This window comes from Nanorana parkeri, unplaced genomic scaffold, assembly GCF_000935625.1.
Source record: "Nanorana parkeri isolate BGI_ZX_2015 unplaced genomic scaffold, ASM93562v1 scaffold87, whole genome shotgun sequence".
Taxonomy (NCBI): Eukaryota; Metazoa; Chordata; class Amphibia; order Anura; family Dicroglossidae; genus Nanorana; species Nanorana parkeri.
This window is the reverse complement of record NW_017306355.1, coordinates 1,748,099-1,769,094: the sequence shown is the minus strand read 5'-3', so window position 1 is coordinate 1,769,094 and position 20,996 is coordinate 1,748,099. Positions and strand designations below refer to the sequence as shown.

The 20,996-nt window shown below is 41.7% G+C and overlaps 1 protein-coding gene across 1 annotated transcript in view; it reads left to right on the top strand.

Annotated features, from left to right (window-relative positions):
• The first annotated feature begins 2,343 nt into the window (after positions 1-2,343).
• Positions 2,344-20,996, top strand: part of GRK6 (G protein-coupled receptor kinase 6) — a 58,161-nt gene continuing 39,508 nt past the window's right edge. The window contains exons 1-4 of the mRNA XM_018552389.1: positions 2,344-2,581; positions 4,494-4,589; positions 9,901-10,013; positions 10,109-10,186. Coding sequence (XP_018407891.1) covers positions 2,530-2,581; positions 4,494-4,589; positions 9,901-10,013; positions 10,109-10,186 — 339 coding nt within the window. The 5' untranslated portion in view covers positions 2,344-2,529. The remainder of the gene's footprint in view (positions 2,582-4,493; positions 4,590-9,900; positions 10,014-10,108; positions 10,187-20,996) is intronic.

The window sequence follows — 20,996 nt, the reverse complement described above, 5'->3', positions numbered from 1 at the left end:
TCTCTCTCTCTCTCGCGCTCTCTCTCTCTCTCTCGCTCTCTCTCATCTTTCTATCTATCTATCAATTTATTTACTACTCTATCATTATTATTATTATACAGGATTTATATAGTGCCAACAGTTTGTGCAGCGCTTTACAAAATAAGGATGACATTACAATTACAATACAATTCAATACAAGATGGTAAGGAGGGCCCTGACCGTGAGGGCTTACCATCTAAAAGGGAGGGGCAAGTGAAACAAAAGGTGGTAGCTATGTGGGAATGAGTTGTTTGAGAAAGTGATGGTCAAGAGGTTAGGTTGAGGAGGGATAGGGTTCCTTGAAGAGTCACTATTGCAACCTTTCTCAATCAGGGTTTCGTCAGAGGTTACTAGGGATTCCTTTAGAAATGAGCAATGTCAGATGGTAACCTCTGACAACAATGATCTTTTTTGCTGTCTGTAAGTGTGCAGTCTTCCCGATGGCTACCTATGCAAGGAAAAATCTTCCTACTAACCATGTAAGAGGCAATCTTATTAATGATCACCAATATGAGATGCATTCTTCCCACTGACCACCAATATAAGGGGAATTTTTCCCACTGACTAGGTATGTTAGGGGCATTCTTTCCCCTGACCACCACTTTAAGAGACATCCTTCCCCCTGACCACCAATGTAAGGGACATTCTTCCCCCTGACCACCAATGTAAGCAGTAGTCCTCCTTCCATGCAAGTAGAAGTCATTAGTGCCCCTGATCACCAATGTATATCTTCTTCCATTGACCGCCAATCTAAAGGGACCCTCACTCTAACCCTTCTCATCTGACAAATACATTAAAGTGACACTAAACTCAGGAGTTAAACCTTAAAAATAAGTCAAGTCCCCTAACTATTGAAAATTTAGCTTATTTGTGTATCACTTTTGTTCCCCCTGGTCCGTGTATATGGTGTAAAGTAGCCACCAATCCAAGCTCACTCTTCTGATAGACTATACCTTCAATACAAATTAGCAAACTAAATGTGAGATAGTAGTCCATCACAGGAGTGAGCTTGGTGCGGGGGCTACTTTACAACACACACACACACAGGCACCATGGGGAACATAAGTAGCCACCCTTCAGAAGGAAGGACATTGTCAGCTCCAATTCAGAGATGATTTGAGGTTCTACAGCTGAGTGATACACAATAAGATACATTTTTGTTAATAGTTCAGGTACTTGAATAGATTGTTTATAAAAATCTAGGAAACAAGGTATTACAATAAAGGGCTCAGGCACATGGCTGTGTAAAAATACATCAACTACTATACAGAATCTTGTTGACATAAGTTGGCAGCAAGATCCTGCGTAAAAAAATGCTCTGTACGCATGCAACATTTGTGCAAGGTTTACATGTCTACAGCACATAGCGCAAAGGTGTCCTAATGGTTGCTAAGAGCTGCATGCATCCTAGCAACAAAGGATGCCAAGAGGCTCAAGATTGCGCTGCCTGCATCCTGGCAACAAAGAACTCTAGGCAGCTTGAGCTGCCTGCATCCTACAAATGAAGGTGGTTCAAGCTGCCTGTGTCCTAGCAACCTTTGTTGTTAGGATACAGACAGCTCCAATCGTGTGCATTGGTGCTGTATGCATGTGAACGTTAGCACAAATGTTTACATGTGTACAGCGTAAAATATGGTCAAACGCAGAGCCTGAGAAGCAGATTTTTCTATTATGATTTGAAAGCATTGCAGGTTTAGTGATCTTTATGCATAGGCTTAAAAAAAACAATAAAACTTGGTTTGGGATTTGTAAAGAAAAAAAAATGCAATATTTTCTTATGTTCATGAGCCCAAAGAGTTGTCATTCACTGTGATCTATTAGATTTCTTTTATTCGCTGAAAACAAAAAAGCAATAATTTTTCTCACTATATGTAACACCTGAAGTTTTTGACTTCATGGAAAAGCATAGACAGTCTTTAGGGGAAACGCTCACAGTCTTTAACTGTAGACATTGCAGCTATAAACTTTAAAACAGATATCCTGACGAAAGTATCATGTAGAGTCGCATTATTTGTTGTGTGCACATTCAGCTCCTGTTTACAATTCAATGGCAGTGTCAGCGTGCCAACCCCCCTTACAAATAGCTCTAGCTTCCGCCAACCAACACATGGTCCCCATGACGTCACCACCACACGGGCTTGAGGACATCTGTAGCGCAGAGTCTGGGAAGCGTGTCCCCCATAGGTTCCTAAACAAATTAGGGCAGCACTGACTGACGCCTCAAACACGCAATCCGAGAGCAGAGCTCGAGGATAGCCCCGCCCGCTTTATCTTCCAGTCCAATCATCGCGCAAGCATTCTGACAGCGGAGAAAGTGATTAGAGCAGCGCGCACTGGAATACAGTTAGTGGCAATTGAAATCTTCAGCCAATTGGCGTCTTGTCAGGGGGTGCGGCGGAACGCTGATTGGCCGGGGTGGGTGGGGTCTGTCATTGGCAGCTGGGTGCTGAGAGTCTAGCAGAGAGTGAGTGGCCGCCCGAGGCTCGCAGCCCCCGGCCAGGCCGATCTATGGAGCTCGAGAATATAGTAGCCAACACCGTGCTGCTGAAAGCCAGGGAAGGTGAGTGTGTGCAGGTATAGGGGGCTCAGAGCAGCTGCATGAAAGTTACATGTGGCTGACAAAGTGCAAGAACGAGAGACACTCTCTATATGTATGAATGTAAATATCACTATGACCCTATGCATGAGTGTTTGGACAGGCTTGATTAGAGCTTTGATGTCAGCTACCATTTATTGGGAACCCCACATAGCTACAGGCAATGTGATCAATGAAAAGCTGATGTCACATTCTGAACATCATTCCATAGGTGTGCTCTTAGCTTTCCTGGGTGGGAATAATTTGATGGATCTTTTTTCCCTGGTCACTAGTATTGCTGGGATTGGGGAAATGTCATTAGAGACGTAAAGATCACTCTCAGTGGCTAAGTGGCTTTTAGCTTAGCATTAGGGATGAGCCGAGTGATTTTGCAGCAAAATGACCAATTTCACCATCAGCCACATTTCATCAAGGGGGGAACACTCGGTTTTGCTCAATAAACTGATTGGGCAAAATTTTCTTGTTTCTTATATTTTCTTCTCTTAGTGTGTTTTTTCAGTGTATGTAAGGTTGTGTAAATTATATAATTAGTGTTCTTTGTGTCCTTTTTTTGTGTATTTGATGTGTACTGTGACTTTGTTTTTTTATTTTAACTTTTGGTTTCGTTGTCTGATATTTATTTTCTGTGGGAAATGTATTTTAAATATTGAGGGTAACTAGAAGTGTTTTTTTGTGACACAAGAACAGGTCCGAGATAGTTGAACTGAGCTTTTGTAACCCTATAGGGCATTTTAAAGCCGATTGTACAAGTAAAAACCACCTGAATTTTACCTCCCCCCATTAATCCTAATCCATATGGCCAAAATCGTGCACTTTCGGCGAAATCTCCAAATTGTCAAAAAATTTTGGGAAATGAAAACTCTCAATTTCTTATCCTTGCTCATCATTAGTGATGAGCTATAGCTTGGTATAAACCCAGTTTGCCCAAGCCTGTTAAGAACTGTGACCTACACGCCCCCTTTCTGGCCTAATCCATTCCAGCAGCTAAATGGGGCGGAAATGCCCTGTGGCATCAGATTGGGCCAGGAAGGGGGGGTCAGTCACAGCTTTGAGCAGGCTTAGGCAAACTGGGTTCCCACCAAGCCCCAGCTGATCACTACTTAGCATCATTCCTATCAATAACAAACCTAATTAGGGCACACACACTAATAGGTCATACAGGAATCAATAAAAAAACAAAACACTTCTTCCCAAAAATAAATAAATGCACCCATATTGTATAAAGAAAAATGGTTATGTATTACATTTTTACATTGGAGCCTGCAAAGCATTGCAACCACCATCAGTGTACTCTAAATATTATTATTATTATTATATAAAATAGAAGGGGACAGTACAGATACAATTTCAATACAGGAGGGTTAGGAGGGCCCTGCTCATGAGAGCCTACAATCTAGTTAGAGGGGGTATCATGGGTGTGACATGGAACATGGTATAAAAGGTGGAGTTGGCCTATAAGATGCAATCCGTTTTTCTCATGTGCTTTCCAGACAGATTTTATAATCTTTACATGAGTGAGTGGTTTTCATTTGAACAGATATCTTCCCAGACTGCAGTAAGATTTCTCTGTCAGTTACATATCCCCCTTTATTGCACCTTCACCAGCAAAGTAAGCTTGAGTTTTTTTAAGCTGGAAAAATTGTATTATGCAGATCATTAGTATTTGTGCAGCACATAAGCTGCCTACTACATTCCGTGTATCAGAGAGAAAATCAATGTTTGAAATGATTTTCATTTATTTGCATGTTAATAGTATTTTCCTAATTCTTGGGAAACCTTAGTCAAACCTAGTTGGGGATTTGCCTACACACACACATACCCTGCCTGTCATCTGCCGTGTTGGATTGGACCTGTCAGGTGTCCTGTTTATTTACAGGTGGCGGAGGAAATCGAAAAGGAAAGAGCAAAAAATGGCGACAGATGCTGCAGTTTCCACATATCAGCGAATGCGAGGAGCTAAGGCGTACAATCGGTGAGTCGTCCATGGCGGCCCGCCTTACTTCGGATTTGACATGTCTGTTATGTCACAAGCAATAACTGATGAAAAAGGTTCTGTAGTTAGTGTTGACTAAGAGTGTTGCACAGCTTCCTCTTGCTGTGGTACTTAACCCACTTCCTGTGTATGTGCAATGTAGTACACTTTTGTATAATTATTTCAGCGCAGAATCTGCCATGCCCAATTTTTTTCTCTCTCGTTAAAATGCATTTAAAGTAGAAGTAAACATAAAAGGAAAAAAAGGAATGGAAATTGCGAGCAGGCAGTTGCTTTATTGCAGAAGTGCAATACCGTGTCTCTTCTGCAATAAAATAAATGCAACTTGCCTGTTCGAAGTCTTCTTTAGAATGTACACTGAGCTGTCCAGGGATGAATGAACTTATATGTGCATTCGCTGGAGTTTATTCATCTCTCGCCGGTCAATCCAGAAGACCAAAGACACAAAACCTGAAGAAACAGAGGAAACAATGTTGGTGTGGGGAAGTGAGTAAAGTTCTGCTTTAATATCTGAATGACCACATAAGGTAACCCCATCCCATTTTTATAATTAAAGGCCCACTATAGCTAAAATGTTGGTACAGTATGGTAACTATATGTGGTTTAAAGAGAAGTAAAGTCAATCCCCTTTTTGGGGGGAGGAGGGGGGCTATTCTTCTCTTTTGGGTCACAGCAGTACATTTGCTAATGTACTTTTGTGACAAAGTCAGCTGATAGTGGATTAATGTCCACTATCAGCTGACAGGGCAGAGTCGCCCTGTAGTCGAGAAGGATTCCGACATTGTCTAGAACCACCTCAGCTGCCTAAGTGACATCTGGCTGAGAGTTGGAACTGACTGTGCTAGCCCCCTCCCTGGCCTGTAGCTCCAGCCGAGGGGGATGGGGAACCCTGTGGGGGACATTGACTGGCAGTTACTGCTCTTTGCTGGGAGCAGAGACAGAACTGAGCGACCAGCAGTCACGTGATCAGTCAGCTCTCTGGCTTAGAGCCGGCGTGTGGCCGCTGTGGTGCCCCACACCGGCTCTAATCATCGAGGAGTGTAAATTATTCTCTTGCCCGCACTTCTCTTTTACTTTCAAAGTATTCTATTAATTTTTCAACGACAACAAAAAACCAATCCAGACATATTCACAACAGTGTCACGGGTTACTTTGATAGCACAGGGCCTGGTCTCCACCGAAAACGTGGCCCAGCTTCCTTTGCAGCAAGCATAACAATCACAAAATTAAGGCAATTATCAGAGCAGGCAGAGCGGAAGCCCTGTGAGGTGAGGCAGAGTAGCAAGGTGGCATTACACAGAGATTGTTTACGAAGGTCAAGTACAAGTCATATCCACCTCTATATTAAAATACAAAGCACAACAACACCTAGGCATTAAAAGGAAGAAAAGAAGTGAAAAAGAGTGAGAGATAGGCGTGAGAAAGAACAGGAAAGGTAAAAAGAAAGAGAGAGAAGACTACCGGATAGTTCATTCCTACCTCCCATCAAAAAACACAGGTATGGATCATGAGGCATCTAGCATGCCAGTATAGAGCATCCAGCGGGACCATATAGACTCAAATCGCTTTTTCGTGTCATGGAGAATGCTATGCATCTTCTCGTGTATTATTATCCACGAGATTTTTTTATTTAAGTTGCTTAAAGGAGATCTTTGGTGATTTGGCTTTAGAGAGCCCTGGAAGAGGGCGATTCAGCAAGACATATTGAGCGTCTGTTGGGACACGAGCACCCGTGACTCTATATTGTTTGTTATATATTGTTTATATTGTTGCTTATTAAAAACTGCATGTCAGTTTAAGGGTGCCCATACACTTCTTTTTTTTTGAGGAACTAGTCGAAATTTGCACAGTGTGTGTCCACACCCTTTTTGGTCGACATCCCTCGATCAGCTGACCGAAGGAGCCAGACGGAAAATCTTCGTACGATCAGAGTCGGCAGCCAATGATCTCTGGTCGGGTATTCTGACAGTGGCAATACAATGCAGACAGCAGGATTCCTCGATCGACACTCTGACAGTGTTGATGGAGGAATTGGCTCTGTTTTTTAAATTCAGCCCACAGGGTCAACAAGAAAAATAAAGGACTGCGTGGCCAGCCTAAGACTTGTCCACAGAGTGACAACTCTGCATCATGATTTTACTGCAGAACGAACAGTGTTGTCACCCTGTTGTAAGAAGTAGTGAAGTACCGGATCTACTGGTCAGATCAGCAGGTAATTAAACAGAGACGGGAACTGTTGTGTTAATGCTTCCACTTGAAATCCCTTTCTCTGGAAAAGACTTTTGCTTGTTTTCTGCCTCTAAAGATACATGTGCAAGTTTTCGATTTGCTCCTGTTTGAGATCACTGCTTCTCCCATGCTGCATTGGGAACTTTTTCAGCATAGTAGCACATACAAGGGTCTCCCTTGGCAAACTTTGAACCAGTCATTACTATAAACCCTCTTCGGGTTGGCTGCCTTCAGCACTTCTTTCATATAGCTGGTCACACACCAGTTAGATTTTTCCTTAATTTACCAGCAACTATATAGCGTGAGGTCCTATGTGAATTTGTATCAGTTTAATTTAATGTTGCTGATACTAAGCTTCTCTAAATTTCCTGGTTGCCCCATCTGCCTGCTGGAGTCGCATTAAATGTAGGTTATTCATGGGTGTGAGGGATTATGTGACATACTCACCTTCATCACAGGGTGCACTGGTAGGTACCTGAGTGCCCATTTGGCTCTCATCTGGGCACATAGAGAAAGTTTTGACACCTAGAGCAGACCAGGAACTTGCACAGGTATTCTGGAAAGGCTCTTAGACATGAGATCTGTATGGGTGGTGGGAGAGCAAATGGAAAGTTGGCACAAGGAAGGCTAAGAAACCTGTTGCTGGGTGCAAGTAAGACAAAAATACCTGGTACTTCTGGGTATGAAGGCGCACGTAACTGACCCCATGTGCCAGCTCTGTCACGTAAGGACGGGGAGGGTCCTCAGTCTTGCGTAAGCTAAGAATAGAGTGACTCAGAGTTTGCACAAGGCTTCCTTCTGTCGCTCCTTTCCTCAAATGGAGCGGCCAGGGTGTACAGAAAAGATGAGTATGTGCTGCTGGGAGGGTAGATAATAAAGGGAACCTGTTCTGCTCTGCATGGACAAAGCACAGGTTCACTTAAATGGGGAAAGTACAGGTTCCCTATAAAGCCCAGCCAGATGCATGATGGTGAGAGTGTTGCTGCCCCTAATGATTTCCGCGGTATGCATTTATATTGTGAGAGCAGGGTGCCATGGTGACACCCCACAGTTCATGATGCCCTGCACTCCAGGGAGTACGTTGAATGATACTCGGTATTATTCAAACCAGAAAACCACTGCCACTGGATTGTAGAGCAATGGGTTGTCAGGAAACAGTCCCAGAAAGGAGGTGAGGATTGCAGTGTGAGCAGCTTTTTTTATTTTTAACAGCTCTGGGCTATTTGTTAGACAAATAGTAACATTTTGCTTTATTTAGCTACACACTACAGTTTTTGTAAAATGTTGCTGATCTAAGTGATACATTCTAAGGAAAATGGAACTAGTGTATGGCTAGTGCTGTCAGACAGATTGACGTAGTTAAGGGGTGGTGTCAGATACAAACGCGTTAGTAATTTTCATATTCATTTGCAACAAATTAAATTAAAAATGATTTTGCATATAGTTATGGCAGCTAAATAGCACTCTCGCCTTGCAGCTATTCTTCACCAAGGATACGATCTGCATAGAGTTTGCATGTTTCATGTGGGTTTCCTCTGATCGGTCTGGTTTTTCTCACGATCAGGTAACATATGTCAGTGTTTTTGCCCCCACCCAAACTGGCTATATAGTTGATGACTGTGGTAGAGACTTTTCTTTGGTAGTAAACGAGTAAGGTAAATAAATTGCAGACACCCTTAGCAACCATCATTCATTGCTCAGAACGGACAAATTGTGACCTCCTGTGTATTTTTGATCACCATTGCATCTTACACTGCTTTATTAAACCCAAAAGTGATATTTCATTCACAGGTGGAATCTGTGTGTCACCAATTAGATTTGTATATTTCTTGGCTACTTTAGTGGCTAGTTCTCTCTGCCATGGTTCCTGGCTCTGTTCCTGCCCACCTTTTAATGTGTAAGATGTTTTCACCCATCTTTTGGGTGGTATTTCACTTCCACAATCAACGTCTGCAGACCACAAGAATCCCTGGGAGATGCAAGCAACCATTAATGAAATCTGGGGCTGTGCATGTGTGTGGTCTTCCTGCAGCTGATCCTTTCCTCAATACTTACTTGCCATGCCTTGTTCTATACTGTGTCTCTGGATGGAGGCCAACTTTGTAGGCTCCATCAAGGAAAACCAACTTGGTAGCCTCCAGCAATAACTGTGAGCAGCACAGTAATGGCATCACCAAATCTCACTCCAACTCTCCTAAGACTAGCAGTCAGGGGCAGCAGTGCCTTACAGATATACAGCTATGAGGCTGTACGGTCAGGAGTGCTTAGGCACCCCTTACATACCTGGAGATGCACTGCTATATTTCCAGAGGAATTCTACAAAAAAAGTTTTTGCTTAAGCACAATTACCATTTTAAATGATTCCTATAACCCCAAAAAACCCTCCCTTTTTTAATTTTTAGTTCTTTAAAGCTAATTTCTGTTATAAAAAAACACAGCAAGAACAGAATTTTCTTTTATGTAGACTAGCCTTCTGTTCTGTTGTTCTTCGACCTGCAGAATTTAGAGAGTACACTGGAAATGTTTGCTCTTTTAGACTACACATGTCATCATTGCCTCTACTTCTCTAGATGTCCTCACTGGCCTTTTGTTCTTCCCACCCTGTGGATTGAGCTTTTAATGGCATTAAGTTCCAGCAGCTTCTTTGTGTTTTAGCCCACCTAATGTCAATCAAAATGCATGTGACAAAAACAAATGTGTGAGCAGTCAGCTCGCTCATAACGTTTCTTTAAGCGACCAGTCAACCTAAATGCAAAAAAAAAAACCCAAACATGAATATCATTCACAAATACATGTAAAACTTAAAATATCTGCCAACAACTTTAGATGTTCTCCACCATATTTTATTTGTTATAAAACTTTTTTTGTGGTCATCTTTAGGTTAAAACTTGCTTGCTTTGGCCATATATAGGAACATTTCTCATTGTAAGTGATTCGTGAAGCTAGATCTGCCTTTGGGAAATGAAAACATACCTTCCTGGCTTATTTTTGTTACTTGTTGAATATGTAGGCCAGGTAAATAACTTACATGTATGAATGATTGTGCTCTTGTATCCTGCAGAACACGATTATCACAGTCTTTGTGACCGGCAACCCATTGGGCGGCTCCTCTTCCGTCAGTTTTGTGAGACTAGGCCAGAGCTGTTGCGTTGTGTCCACTTCCTAGATGCTGTGGTGAGAGTCCAATATTTAAATTTTACAACAGGCTATCCATTTTCTTTCTGTGCCACAAACCTTATTCCTTTTTTTTGTTTTTTGTTTTTTTAAAGGCTGAATATGAAGTATCTCCAGATGAGAAGCGTAAAGAATGTGGGCAACTACTGACTGAAAAATACCTCACTAGTACGGTAAGGATTTTTGGCATAATATTAAGAAAACCCCGTTAAACGAGAAATCTTTCGGGAAGAACTGTATATGTCGGAACTTCCCCCATAATAATTGCAATGACCTGTAAAATCACTTACATGGCTATAATAATTCCTTACATGCAGAATACCAAGCTGAACCCCCCCTATCCCTTTATTTTCTACAGATATTTTTCCTTCAACTGGTAGATGGTGCAGTACATATAGCAAGTGTACAATCTATAGAACCAATACGAAAGTACCAGAGATGCTTAGGGGATTTTAGGATGTACAGAATTATTTTCATCATTTTCTTTTCATCAACAAGTCATGACTCATATGCTGTTCGCTAATTCTTGTTTTCTGGTTTCCTAAGAGAACTAATTTTGCATATAGAAGACATGGGTAGTTCACAGTAGGAAAAACATTTTTTATTACGATGTATGTGCAAATATTTATAGCATAGTCATGCAGATATACAGTATATTGCATTTTATGATGGACCTAAAGTTACCTAAATATAATTCTATTTTTTCAAAGACTAGTCTTAGCATGCTCCAAGCCTAGCAGTACAGTGGACAGGTTTACATGTTCAAAGCCCAGCAGTATAGTGAGCAGTCTTGGCATGTGCAGAGCCCAGCAGTATAGCGGCAGTCTTGGCATGTGCAGAGCTCAGCAGTGTAGTGGGCAGTCTTGGCATGTTCAGAGCCCAGCAGTGTAGTGGGCAGTCTTGGCATGTTCAGAGCCCAGCAGTGTAGTGGGCAGTCTTGGCATGTTCAGAGCCCAGCAGTATAGTGAGCAGTCTTGGCATGCGCAGAGCCCAGCAGTATAGCGGCAGTCTTGGCATGTGCAGAGCTCAGCAGTGTAGTGGGCAGTTTTGGCATGTTCAGAGCCCAGCAGTGTAGTGGGCAGTCTTGACATGTTCAAAGCCCAGCAGTGTAGTGGGCAGTTTTGGCATGTTGAAAGCCCAGCAGTGTAGTGGGCAGTCTTGACATGTTCAAAGCCCAGCAGTGTAGTGGGCAGTTTTGGCATGTTGAAAGCCCAGCAGTGTAGGGACAGGAACTATGCATAAGTAAGTACAGATACCTGTGGCATTATTCAGTAAAAACTGCAAGAAATAAAGGACCAATTTGTATGCAACGCTATCTATGGCAAACAATCAGAATTCATTTGTATAGGTATAGCTACAGCAAAATGAATTCTGGTTGGTTAATATGGGTGACTACTTATAATATGACTGATTCTGTTATCACTGTCATTGTTCTTATTGATGTTTTCTTAAAATAAAGTGGTGCAAACACTTGGCATGCATACTCCTATTCAGTTTTAGAATGACTGTAAAAGGAAGCAATGAAAGCATTGCCAGATGTTCCTATATTATGGTACATCGGCAACAATGGGGAACTGAACAAAAATCTGTTTTTTCCTTCTTATTTTTCGGCTATGATTGTTCGAAGCACAGATATAAATGTTACTATATTGTTAAAAACACCTAAACAAAAGCAGGAAATGGCAGAGTGATCTTACAGGCAACAGAGGTGTATGTATCACAAGAATGGCAGGCCAACAGTACAAATCCTTTGGCTGGTAAAACAGTAAACCTATATGTAATTTAACCATGTATTTATCTGTTTGCCTGGAGTTGCACGTAAAGTGACATTAAAGGCTATTTTTTTTTTCCCCTCCCCAATGTTAGTGTATGGACTTCCTTTAACCACTTGCTGACCGAGGTGTTTATACCCCCTTCCTGTCCAGGACATTTTTCAGTATTCAGCGCTGCGGTACTTTGACTGATATTTATTCAGTCATGCAACGCTGTACTGAAATACATTTTATACCATTTTGTGGTCGACCAATAGAGCTTTCTTTTGGTGGTATTAAATCACCTCTACGGGTTTTTTTATTTTTTACTATATAATGAAAAAAGTACCGAAAATTTTGAAAAAAAACCTGTTCTCCTTACGTTATGTTATAAAACTTTTATTACCCAATTTTTTGGTAAAATATAAAAGACTGGGTCACGTCGGGTAAATAGACACCAAACATGTCAAGCTTTAAAATTGGGCGCACCCGCTAAATCGCAAAAAAACTACTATACCCAAAATTGACCATAACCGTCGATTTTAAAAGCTTTTACCGCTCATCAGTTTAGTGTTATCAGTGATTAATGGCCCTAGAATTATTGCTCTCATTCCAACGTTCGCGGCGATATGTAACATGTGCGGCGCAATGGATGTAATCGTTGTTTTCACACATAGGCGGACTCGACGCATGTTTGCGTGTGCATGTGGGGGCGGGGGACTTAACGTTTTTTTATTGCTTTTGATATGTCACTTTACATTTGTAAAAAAATGTTGTCACTTTTTTTTTCCACTTAACTTTATTGCTATCACATAGGGAGCAAACAAGCTCCCTATATGATTGCCAATTTGCAGTGACAGGTCCTCTTTATGGAGACATCAGGGGTCTTTAAGACCCGTAATGTCACCTAGGGACCCCTAGAGAAGCTGATGAAGCAGAGAACTGCTTCACCAGCTTCTCTCCGGTTTCTGTACCGGAGAGTGACACTGAATGCAGGCAGTGATGTAATACACATCACTGCCTGCATTCCGAAGAGGAGATCAAACGGAGCTCGAGTACTGAGCTCCGTTTGATCTTCGGCCGCAGAGCTGCTGTGCTGGTCCAGGGCTCACACCGGGAGCAGTGGAGCCCAGGATCGCCAGCACCGGCTGCGGCGGAGGGGGCGCACACCCGTACGCAATTGCAAGCGATCGGGTGTCTCTACAGACGCCTGAACGCTTGTATGTAAACAGCCATATAAGCATTCTGTTTACATAGAAAGCTGGCTGTTTGCATAGAAAGCTGATTTCCAGTTTGTGCGCGCCGCCTAGCGGCGGGCACGAGTGGGACGGGATGGGACATCTAAAGACGCCCACCCGCTCTCAAGAAGCCGCTGTCCGGCTGTTTAAGTACAACGGCCGGACAGCAGGTGGTTAACTGATGCCTCTTAATCTGATCATCTTCTTCTTTGGTGTAGTTTACAGCTGCCCCTCCAGTGCTGGTGCGGGTCTCCGATCCAGCGCTGACTCCTCTGTCCTCCTCTTCTCTGATGTCCCACGGAGTCTGTGCGGGTGCACGCTGCTCCACAGACTTACCTTGTGTCTCTCCTCATCTCCCGGCCGAACATCTGAAGTACACAATCGCCCGCCCCAATATCCTTTGTGGCCGCTAGAGAATCTTCAGATGTTTGGACGAGAGGGCACGGTAGAAAAGGTGGCATTAAACTTGCAGTTCTTGAGGGCATACTACACAGAAAGCTCATTGGTTGACAAGAACGTGCCTATAAAGCACAGCATGGTAACTTGCAATGGTTGTCCATAACAACTGATCATCTATTGACTTTCTACTTTCTTTCACCAAATAACAGTTGGTTGCCACAAGCAACACACTAACTTAATTTTCTCCAGTGTATTCCTATTAGAATTTCGCTTGTTGAGAAAAAATTTCTATCCCGCTCCATTTTTTTTAAACTATGTTTAAAAACAATCATTGATTTGACCCCCATCAGCTAATCAAACAAATTGTGATGGAAATTCTACTGGTGTATGACCAGCTTAATAGGATATATTACCTGCTTTGGAGAGATTTCTTCTTTGTTCCTGCTATATATCTGAAACACAGACAAACAATTAATGGGGGTCTTAACCATTCCCTACTATAAAAAAAATGGTGTTGCATGCACTTTATAAAGATCATGCAGAGATTGACAATATAATTCAGCAGCCAGTCAGATTTCAGGTACTCCAGTTAGCTGGTGAAATATGAACTATGGTTTGCTAAGGGTTAGTGTCATTTGTATATTGTTCTTTGCTTTGATTGTGTTTAATGCCGTTTGACACTTAAAAAGCTAACAAGGAGTTAAGGTCGCCTTGAATTGTACAAGAACAATTTTATAAGCTAGAAGGCTGTGCTCTGTTAGTTATACAGCTTGAAAAAATGTAATTCAGACTATACCTTTATGGTCTGACGTAGCTGGTTCACAGCCTCCACCCTATTTGTCCAGTGTCGGGGACTGTGTGAATGCATTAAATGATTAGCTATAGTAAACAGGAGCACTTCTTTTTAAAGCATATTTTACTGGTGAACATTCTCTTTTAGCAAGATATTAAACTTTTACCACTCTTGAGAAACTTCTCCTTCGTCATAGTGCATGAAGAATATGTACTGAATCGTTTACGCTGTGTTCAGCTAGTAAGACAGAGTTTCCCTAAAACAAAAAGGTTTTCACTGGAAGCCTGGCTGCAATACTAAGACACAGACCTGGAATGCATGTTCAGCCATAGAAGTCAGAACACCTGATTGATCTACATTCTTGCTTAAAGAAGTATTAAACTCGCAAACCCTTTTTTTCAATGATGAATCCAGGTCAAACAGCACATTGCCCAGCAAAGTATTTCCTTATATTTTTGCCCGAGAACTTAGTCATGATGTTTCCAAACAGTTGGCTCCAACTATTCCGCTTCCTGTACAGTACAAGATCACACATAGCCTTCTAGCACACACAAAGTTGGCTCCATAAGACCCTCCTAGGGAAAGGGGCCACCCTAAAACAGGATATTGGGGCCAGTGCTCAGGGGACCAGCTGATTCTGCAGTAAGCTAAAACTTTTAAACATCAAAGGTCAGCTTTCATTGTAAGTAATTTAATCCGCATTTGAAATGGCTTAAGAACCTTTTGACCCAATGGCACTTTAAGGCCATCACTCAGAAAGTATTAAAGCCTTCGGATCAACACAACAGCCGGCAAACTAGTATTTTCATTAAGAGGTTAGCAGTGACAGCCCACATATTTGTCTCAATACAATGATAATTTAGAATATAGTAAACGTGGTATTATGTGACTGCATCTCAAATAAGGTATCAGCAGTTTCTTTCTTGCACTCAGCCTAATGAATGCAGATTTATAATCAGATGCTCTGGGTTTTCATGTAGAATTGCACTGAAATTAAATTGCAGCATAGTACAAAGAAAATGTGCCATGACTCATAACATTCAGTCAGAAATGATCTTTTATTATTCTGTCTGAAATCTAATATCTGGTTGCTATAGGCTATTGATCAGGGCTGCTGTTGGACAGTGAAAGAGCAGCAGATCTCCGATGAGCTCATCTCTGTGTTCACTCCTTAGATTCACAGCTCTGGGCATTGCCCCTCCTTCTCCGCCAATGTGCAGAGAATTACTGCAGGCAAGTACCAAGACTAAATATGGTACTAAATAAAATATGTTCAAACGTGAACCAGTAGTTTGCTCATTCAGCGCAAAGTAACAGGCTCACTTTTTATTGGTGGCCCCACCAACAGTTTCTGAGTGTGGAAGAACGTGTAACTCACTCACTTTCCTCCCTCCTTGCAGTTAACCCTTGTATGGGGGAGCGAGTTCCAAGTCAATTGTAAGTTCCATGTTCCAAAATGATGCCTTTCTGAAAAGATGGAGGAGGAGAGGGGGGCATTTTAAGAAGACCGTGTCATAAGAGAAACCTGGTGTTTTTGGTTATAGTTTTATAGTTTAGATGTGCTTTTAACTGTGAAATATTGGCATTTCCAGTGCAAGTAAAAATATAATATAGGAAAAAGGTACGGTACATGAAATATGCAAAGGGAAACAAAACCGAAAGCTTTACTCACAAACAACGTTCGCTAGACGTAAAACAATTCCATACAACATGTTAAAGCATCATAGCAGAACATTGTACCTATACCTATGCTATCTTGCCATATTGTATTACACAGTGCACTGATTTTCAAGCAAGCATTTTACGGTTTGAAGCAGGAAACCAATGGGAAAGGGAGAGAAAGGTAAAACCAGGAGGTGGATGCTAGGGGATAAGGCATATGAGTCGGTAGGTCTCAGTCTAATCTGTATAGTATGGTAAATTATCATACAAGAGCTAACACACAAAATGACAAAAAAAAGAGAAAACAGTGTTGAGGGATTGTTAAGCAGGGGCTCTTCTGGGACCATGTGAGAGCTAACAAAACGGGCTTTAAAATTGCTCCATTTACAATGGGCTTTAGCAAACAAGGATTCAAATTGGGCATGGGTGTTAAGTATTTTGATCGCAGATTTTTGGAGAATACCTCCTTTTTGCTTCCAAAGTCTTGCAAGAGATACCTTTTGCTGCTACATTCTTCTGTTTTTACACTAAATTAGTTACATCATAGAGACAGTTTTTTATCTGTCTCCAGTTAATTAATGACATCAAACAATAGACAAGCCTACATATCCACTGAGGACTGGAGCCATCATTTAATGCCCAAATATTTTAGGAATTAGTAATATCCTTGAACCATAAATATTTGTTACTATTTAATCAGGGGGTGTTTGCATGTTTGTAGGTACCTCTGCCTTCCTTGATAGATCTTTTCAATGGCAAGTTAATTGGCCAGGGTGGACTTTCCCAGCCAGTCATTATTGTTCCTCCCAAGATGGACTATCGCGCACCGTGGTCCCTAATTCCTCTTTCATACACAAAACACACTAGACTTGCATGTTTAGAGAAATATATTTCTATATTTATTATATCTTATCTTTCTAAATCTTTATTATAAAGATAATTTAGCATCAGGGTCGCGCATGCACAGTCGACTTCCATCAATATTTTTGTAGGCAGCTTTACGGTCTTCCCTTTGTATGTTAGCACAGATAATGTATTTCATTTTTTAATGCATGTATGTAGCTGTAAGATAAACCAGATATTTGATAAAGTTCAGGACCTGTCGCTGAGGTCCATATGTGGAGATGCCTCATCTACTCTACTAGTGCTAATGTGTGGTTGAAATAGAAAAAAAACAGAATAAATATAGGAAAAAAATAGAATAGTTTTATTAAATGTTGAATTTGTTTCCATTTTTTTTCCATTTCAGATAAAGATGAAAAAGTTGGCTTTACATGTTTGCAGTAAAATAAATATAACTAATTCAATTTCCTCATTACCCATAGGGTTTGTCTACAGTGTTTAAACAGTAAACAAGTCAAGACAGTGACAGCAGTAGCATCCCACAGTGTAAAGCATGTGACGGTTAATAAGTCACTGATGTGCATACATTGCATTATGGGGGGGTGGTGGTTCTCTAAGCTCTGACTAGGAGTTGAAGTCGACAGATACGTACGTACTGTAACTGAGCAAGTTTAGGTTCTGGGTCTATTGGGGCTTGCATGAGAGATTTAAAGGGTTGATTCACCTTTATAGAAAAACACCTATAATGTCCCTAAACACCATGCCATAAAAATAAGCATTAATGCCCATTCTTGCAAGGAATCAAGCATTCCCCAAAAATCCTTGTAGTCTCCAAAGGTCCGCCCTGTTTTGTTTTGTTTTTTTCTTTCAGGACAGACTGGGAAAAGAACCCCCTAGCGCTGGTGGAACGAGTGCTCTCCTGCTCTTGATTCCCCGCAAATGCGCAGTGAGCTGTCTCCAGTTGCAGTCGCTGAATTCATCTGTAGCAACTGGAGATGGAGAACACTGCATCAAGATTGTAAGAAGGCTGTCTTATGTCGCCATGGATGAGCTCAGTGGTTGCGACTGGAGACAGAGCACATGTATTCAAAAGCAGGATGGAGCTCCATCCACTTCACATAGGGGCTCTTGTACCAATGACTGGTCCATCCTGAATCGAAGACAGAAGATTTGTGGGGAGTGCTTCATTTGTTGCAAGAATGGGCACAAGCTTTATAAAACAGCATTAATGCTTATTGTTAAAAGCTGCTTAGTTCATTGTGATGGCATGGTGTTTAAGGGCAATAAAGGTGTTTTTGTTTTTGTTTTTTTCTTTTCTATAAAGGTAAATGAACACGTTAAAGAAAGATTAAGGCTGGTTTACTAAAAATGTTGAGTAGCTTCTTATTAAATTTTAAATAAGCAGGTTTACATGATTGGATAATTGAATTGCATTTTCACTCAATTGTCAACTCCCTTCAAAAATCAGCCTTCAAAAAACAGGTGAAACTCGAATAATTAGAATATCGTGCAAAAGTTCATTTATTTCACTAATGCAACTTAAAAGGTGAAACTAATATATGAGATAGACTCATTACATGCAAAGCAAGATAGTTCAAGCCGTGATTTGTCATAATTGTGATGATTATGGCTTACAGCTCATGAAAACCCCAAATCCACAATCTCAGAAAATTAGAATATTGTGAAAAGGTGCAATATTCTAGGCTCAAAGTGTCCCACTCTAATCAGCTAATTAAGCCATAACACCTGCAAAGGGTTCCTGAGCCTTTAAATGGGCTCTCAGTCTGGTTCAGTAGGAATCACAATCATGGGAAAGACTGCTGACCTGACAGTTGTGCAGAAAACCATCATTGACACCCTCCATAAGGAGGGAAAGCCTCAAAAGGTAATTGCAAAAGAAGTTGGATGTTCCCAAAGTGCTGTATCAAAGCACATTAATAGAAAGTTATGTGGAAGGGAAAAGTGTGGAAGAAAAAGGTGCACAAGCAGCAGGGATGACCGCAGCCTGGAGAGGATTGTCAGGAAAAGGCCATTCAAAAGTGTTGGGGACTTTCACAAGGAGTGGAAGGAGGCTGGAGTCAGTGCATCAAGAGCCACCACACACAGACGGATCCTGGACATGGGCTTCAAATGTCGTATTCCTCTTGTCAAGCCACTCCTGAACAACAAACAACGTCAGAAGCGTCTTACCTGGGCTAAAGAAAAACAGACCTGGTCTGTTGCTCAGTGGTCCAAAGTCCTCTTTTCTGATGAGAGCAAATTTTGCATCTCATTTGGAAACCAAGGACCCAGAGTATGGGGGAAGAACGGAGAGGCACACACTGCAAGATGCTTGAAGTCCAGTGTGAAGTTTCCACAGTCTGTGTTGATTTGGGGAGCCATGTCATCTGCTGGTGTTGGTCCAATGTGCTTCATTAAGTCCAGGGTCAACGCAGCCAGCTAAGACACAGTGGTTGTTACCTATATTTTTTTTAATTACAGGGACAAATTGCAGAATAAAATATATATACTTTTGTTTCCAGTAAAACTACTTTTTGTAAAAACTAACACTGGTAAAAATAATTTAAAAAAATAAAATAACTTTTGCAAGACAATATTGCCAAAAGAAAGCCTAATTTGTCCCCATAATCTAATCAGCTTCTCTCTTCAGCTTTTTCAGTTATTTAAAAATGAAACAGAGAAGCTGGTCGCCATGCACAGCTGCTCCAGTTTTGATAAATTCTCCTTATGTATGTAATACTTTATCTTAAGCAATGACAAAGTTATTGCTGAAACAGGCCCATAGTGGAAATGTAAAATTTGCTTTGGTCCACAAGGGGGATAAAGGTACAAGAGCTGAAGTGGTTGAATTATTAAACGTTGACCGGTCCGCGGCGATAAAAAGGTTGGGGAGCACTGCACTATATTTTTATTGTAATGAAGTTTTGAAAACTATTTAACATCTGAGCAGTGACGTCCAAAAATAATATTTTACAATACAGACAAACCTAATTACACTTATGTCCTTAAGAAGATTTAGCAATCTATAGTTTTTCATAAGTGTGTACATGCTTAGTGATGTGTGATTTCAGCAGACTTGGAACAACATTCTCCTTAGATATACCTCCCAGGCCAAGGCACAATCCCTTAACTGGAGCTCAGGGTGAGGAACAATCTCTTAACTGGAGCCCAGGCCAAGGCCAAGGCACAATCCCTTAACTGGAGCTCAGGGTGAGGAACAATCTGTTAACTGGAGCCCAGGCCAAGGCACAATCTGTTAACTGGAGCCCAGGCCCAGGCACAATCTGTTAACTGGAGCCCAGGCCAAGGCACAGTCACTGAACTGGAGCTCAGTCCAAGGTACAATGAAATAACTGGAGCTTTGGCTACTTTACAACTTGCGTGTTGTAAAGTAGCCACTGCTCCAAGCTCACTCGTGTGATTGGACTGCAAGCTCACATTTAGTTAGCTAACTTGTGTTGAAATTATAGCCCATCACAGGAGCGAGCTTGGAGTGGTGACTACATTACAGCACTCATGGACCATGGGGAACAAAAGTAGCCACCCTCCAGAAGGAAGGACAGTGTCCACACCAATTCAGAGATGATTTGAGGATCTACAGCTGAGTGATGCACAGATAAGATACATTTTTGTTAATAGTTAAGGTAATTGAATGCATTTTTAAGATTTGACGTCTGAGTTTAGTGTCACTTCAGCTGAAGCTCAGACCGAGGCTCAGTCATGGTCATGACCTGCCGTCCGGCTTCCTGGTGGATCTGGAAGCCAGACTGCCTCACAGAGTCGCTAGGCAGCCAGAAACCAGCTTCCTAGCCAATGAGGTAGCCGTGGGATGGGTCATGACTTGCCAACTGGCTTCCTTATTGGTCAGGAAGCCAGGCTGCCTCGCAGTGTCGCTAGGCAGAGTGAACCTGGCTTCCTAGCCAATTGGCAAGCTGGGAGGCAGGTCATGACCCGTTGACCGGTACCTGATTGGCCAAGAAGCCAGCTCCATGCTCCATCGCAGCACTGCCGGAAGTTCCGGTATTGCAGCATTTGGGCGAGAGCGAGTACTTGCCCAAATGCTCAATATCTGGTCTCTTTTGTCTGAGCAGCGGATTACACAAGGGTGGATCACAAGAAGGACCTTTTTAAGGTGGAGCACATTGAAGATCGTCACTGTGTTTGAATGAAGATCATCACTAGTTTGGATTGTTTTTGTACATGGTGGTTAGTTTGATGTATGGGCTGAGCTTACATTTTTGGGACTTTGTTGTATCTAAGAGTTTGCTTTGTTGTATTATATTTCCTTTTGCAACTT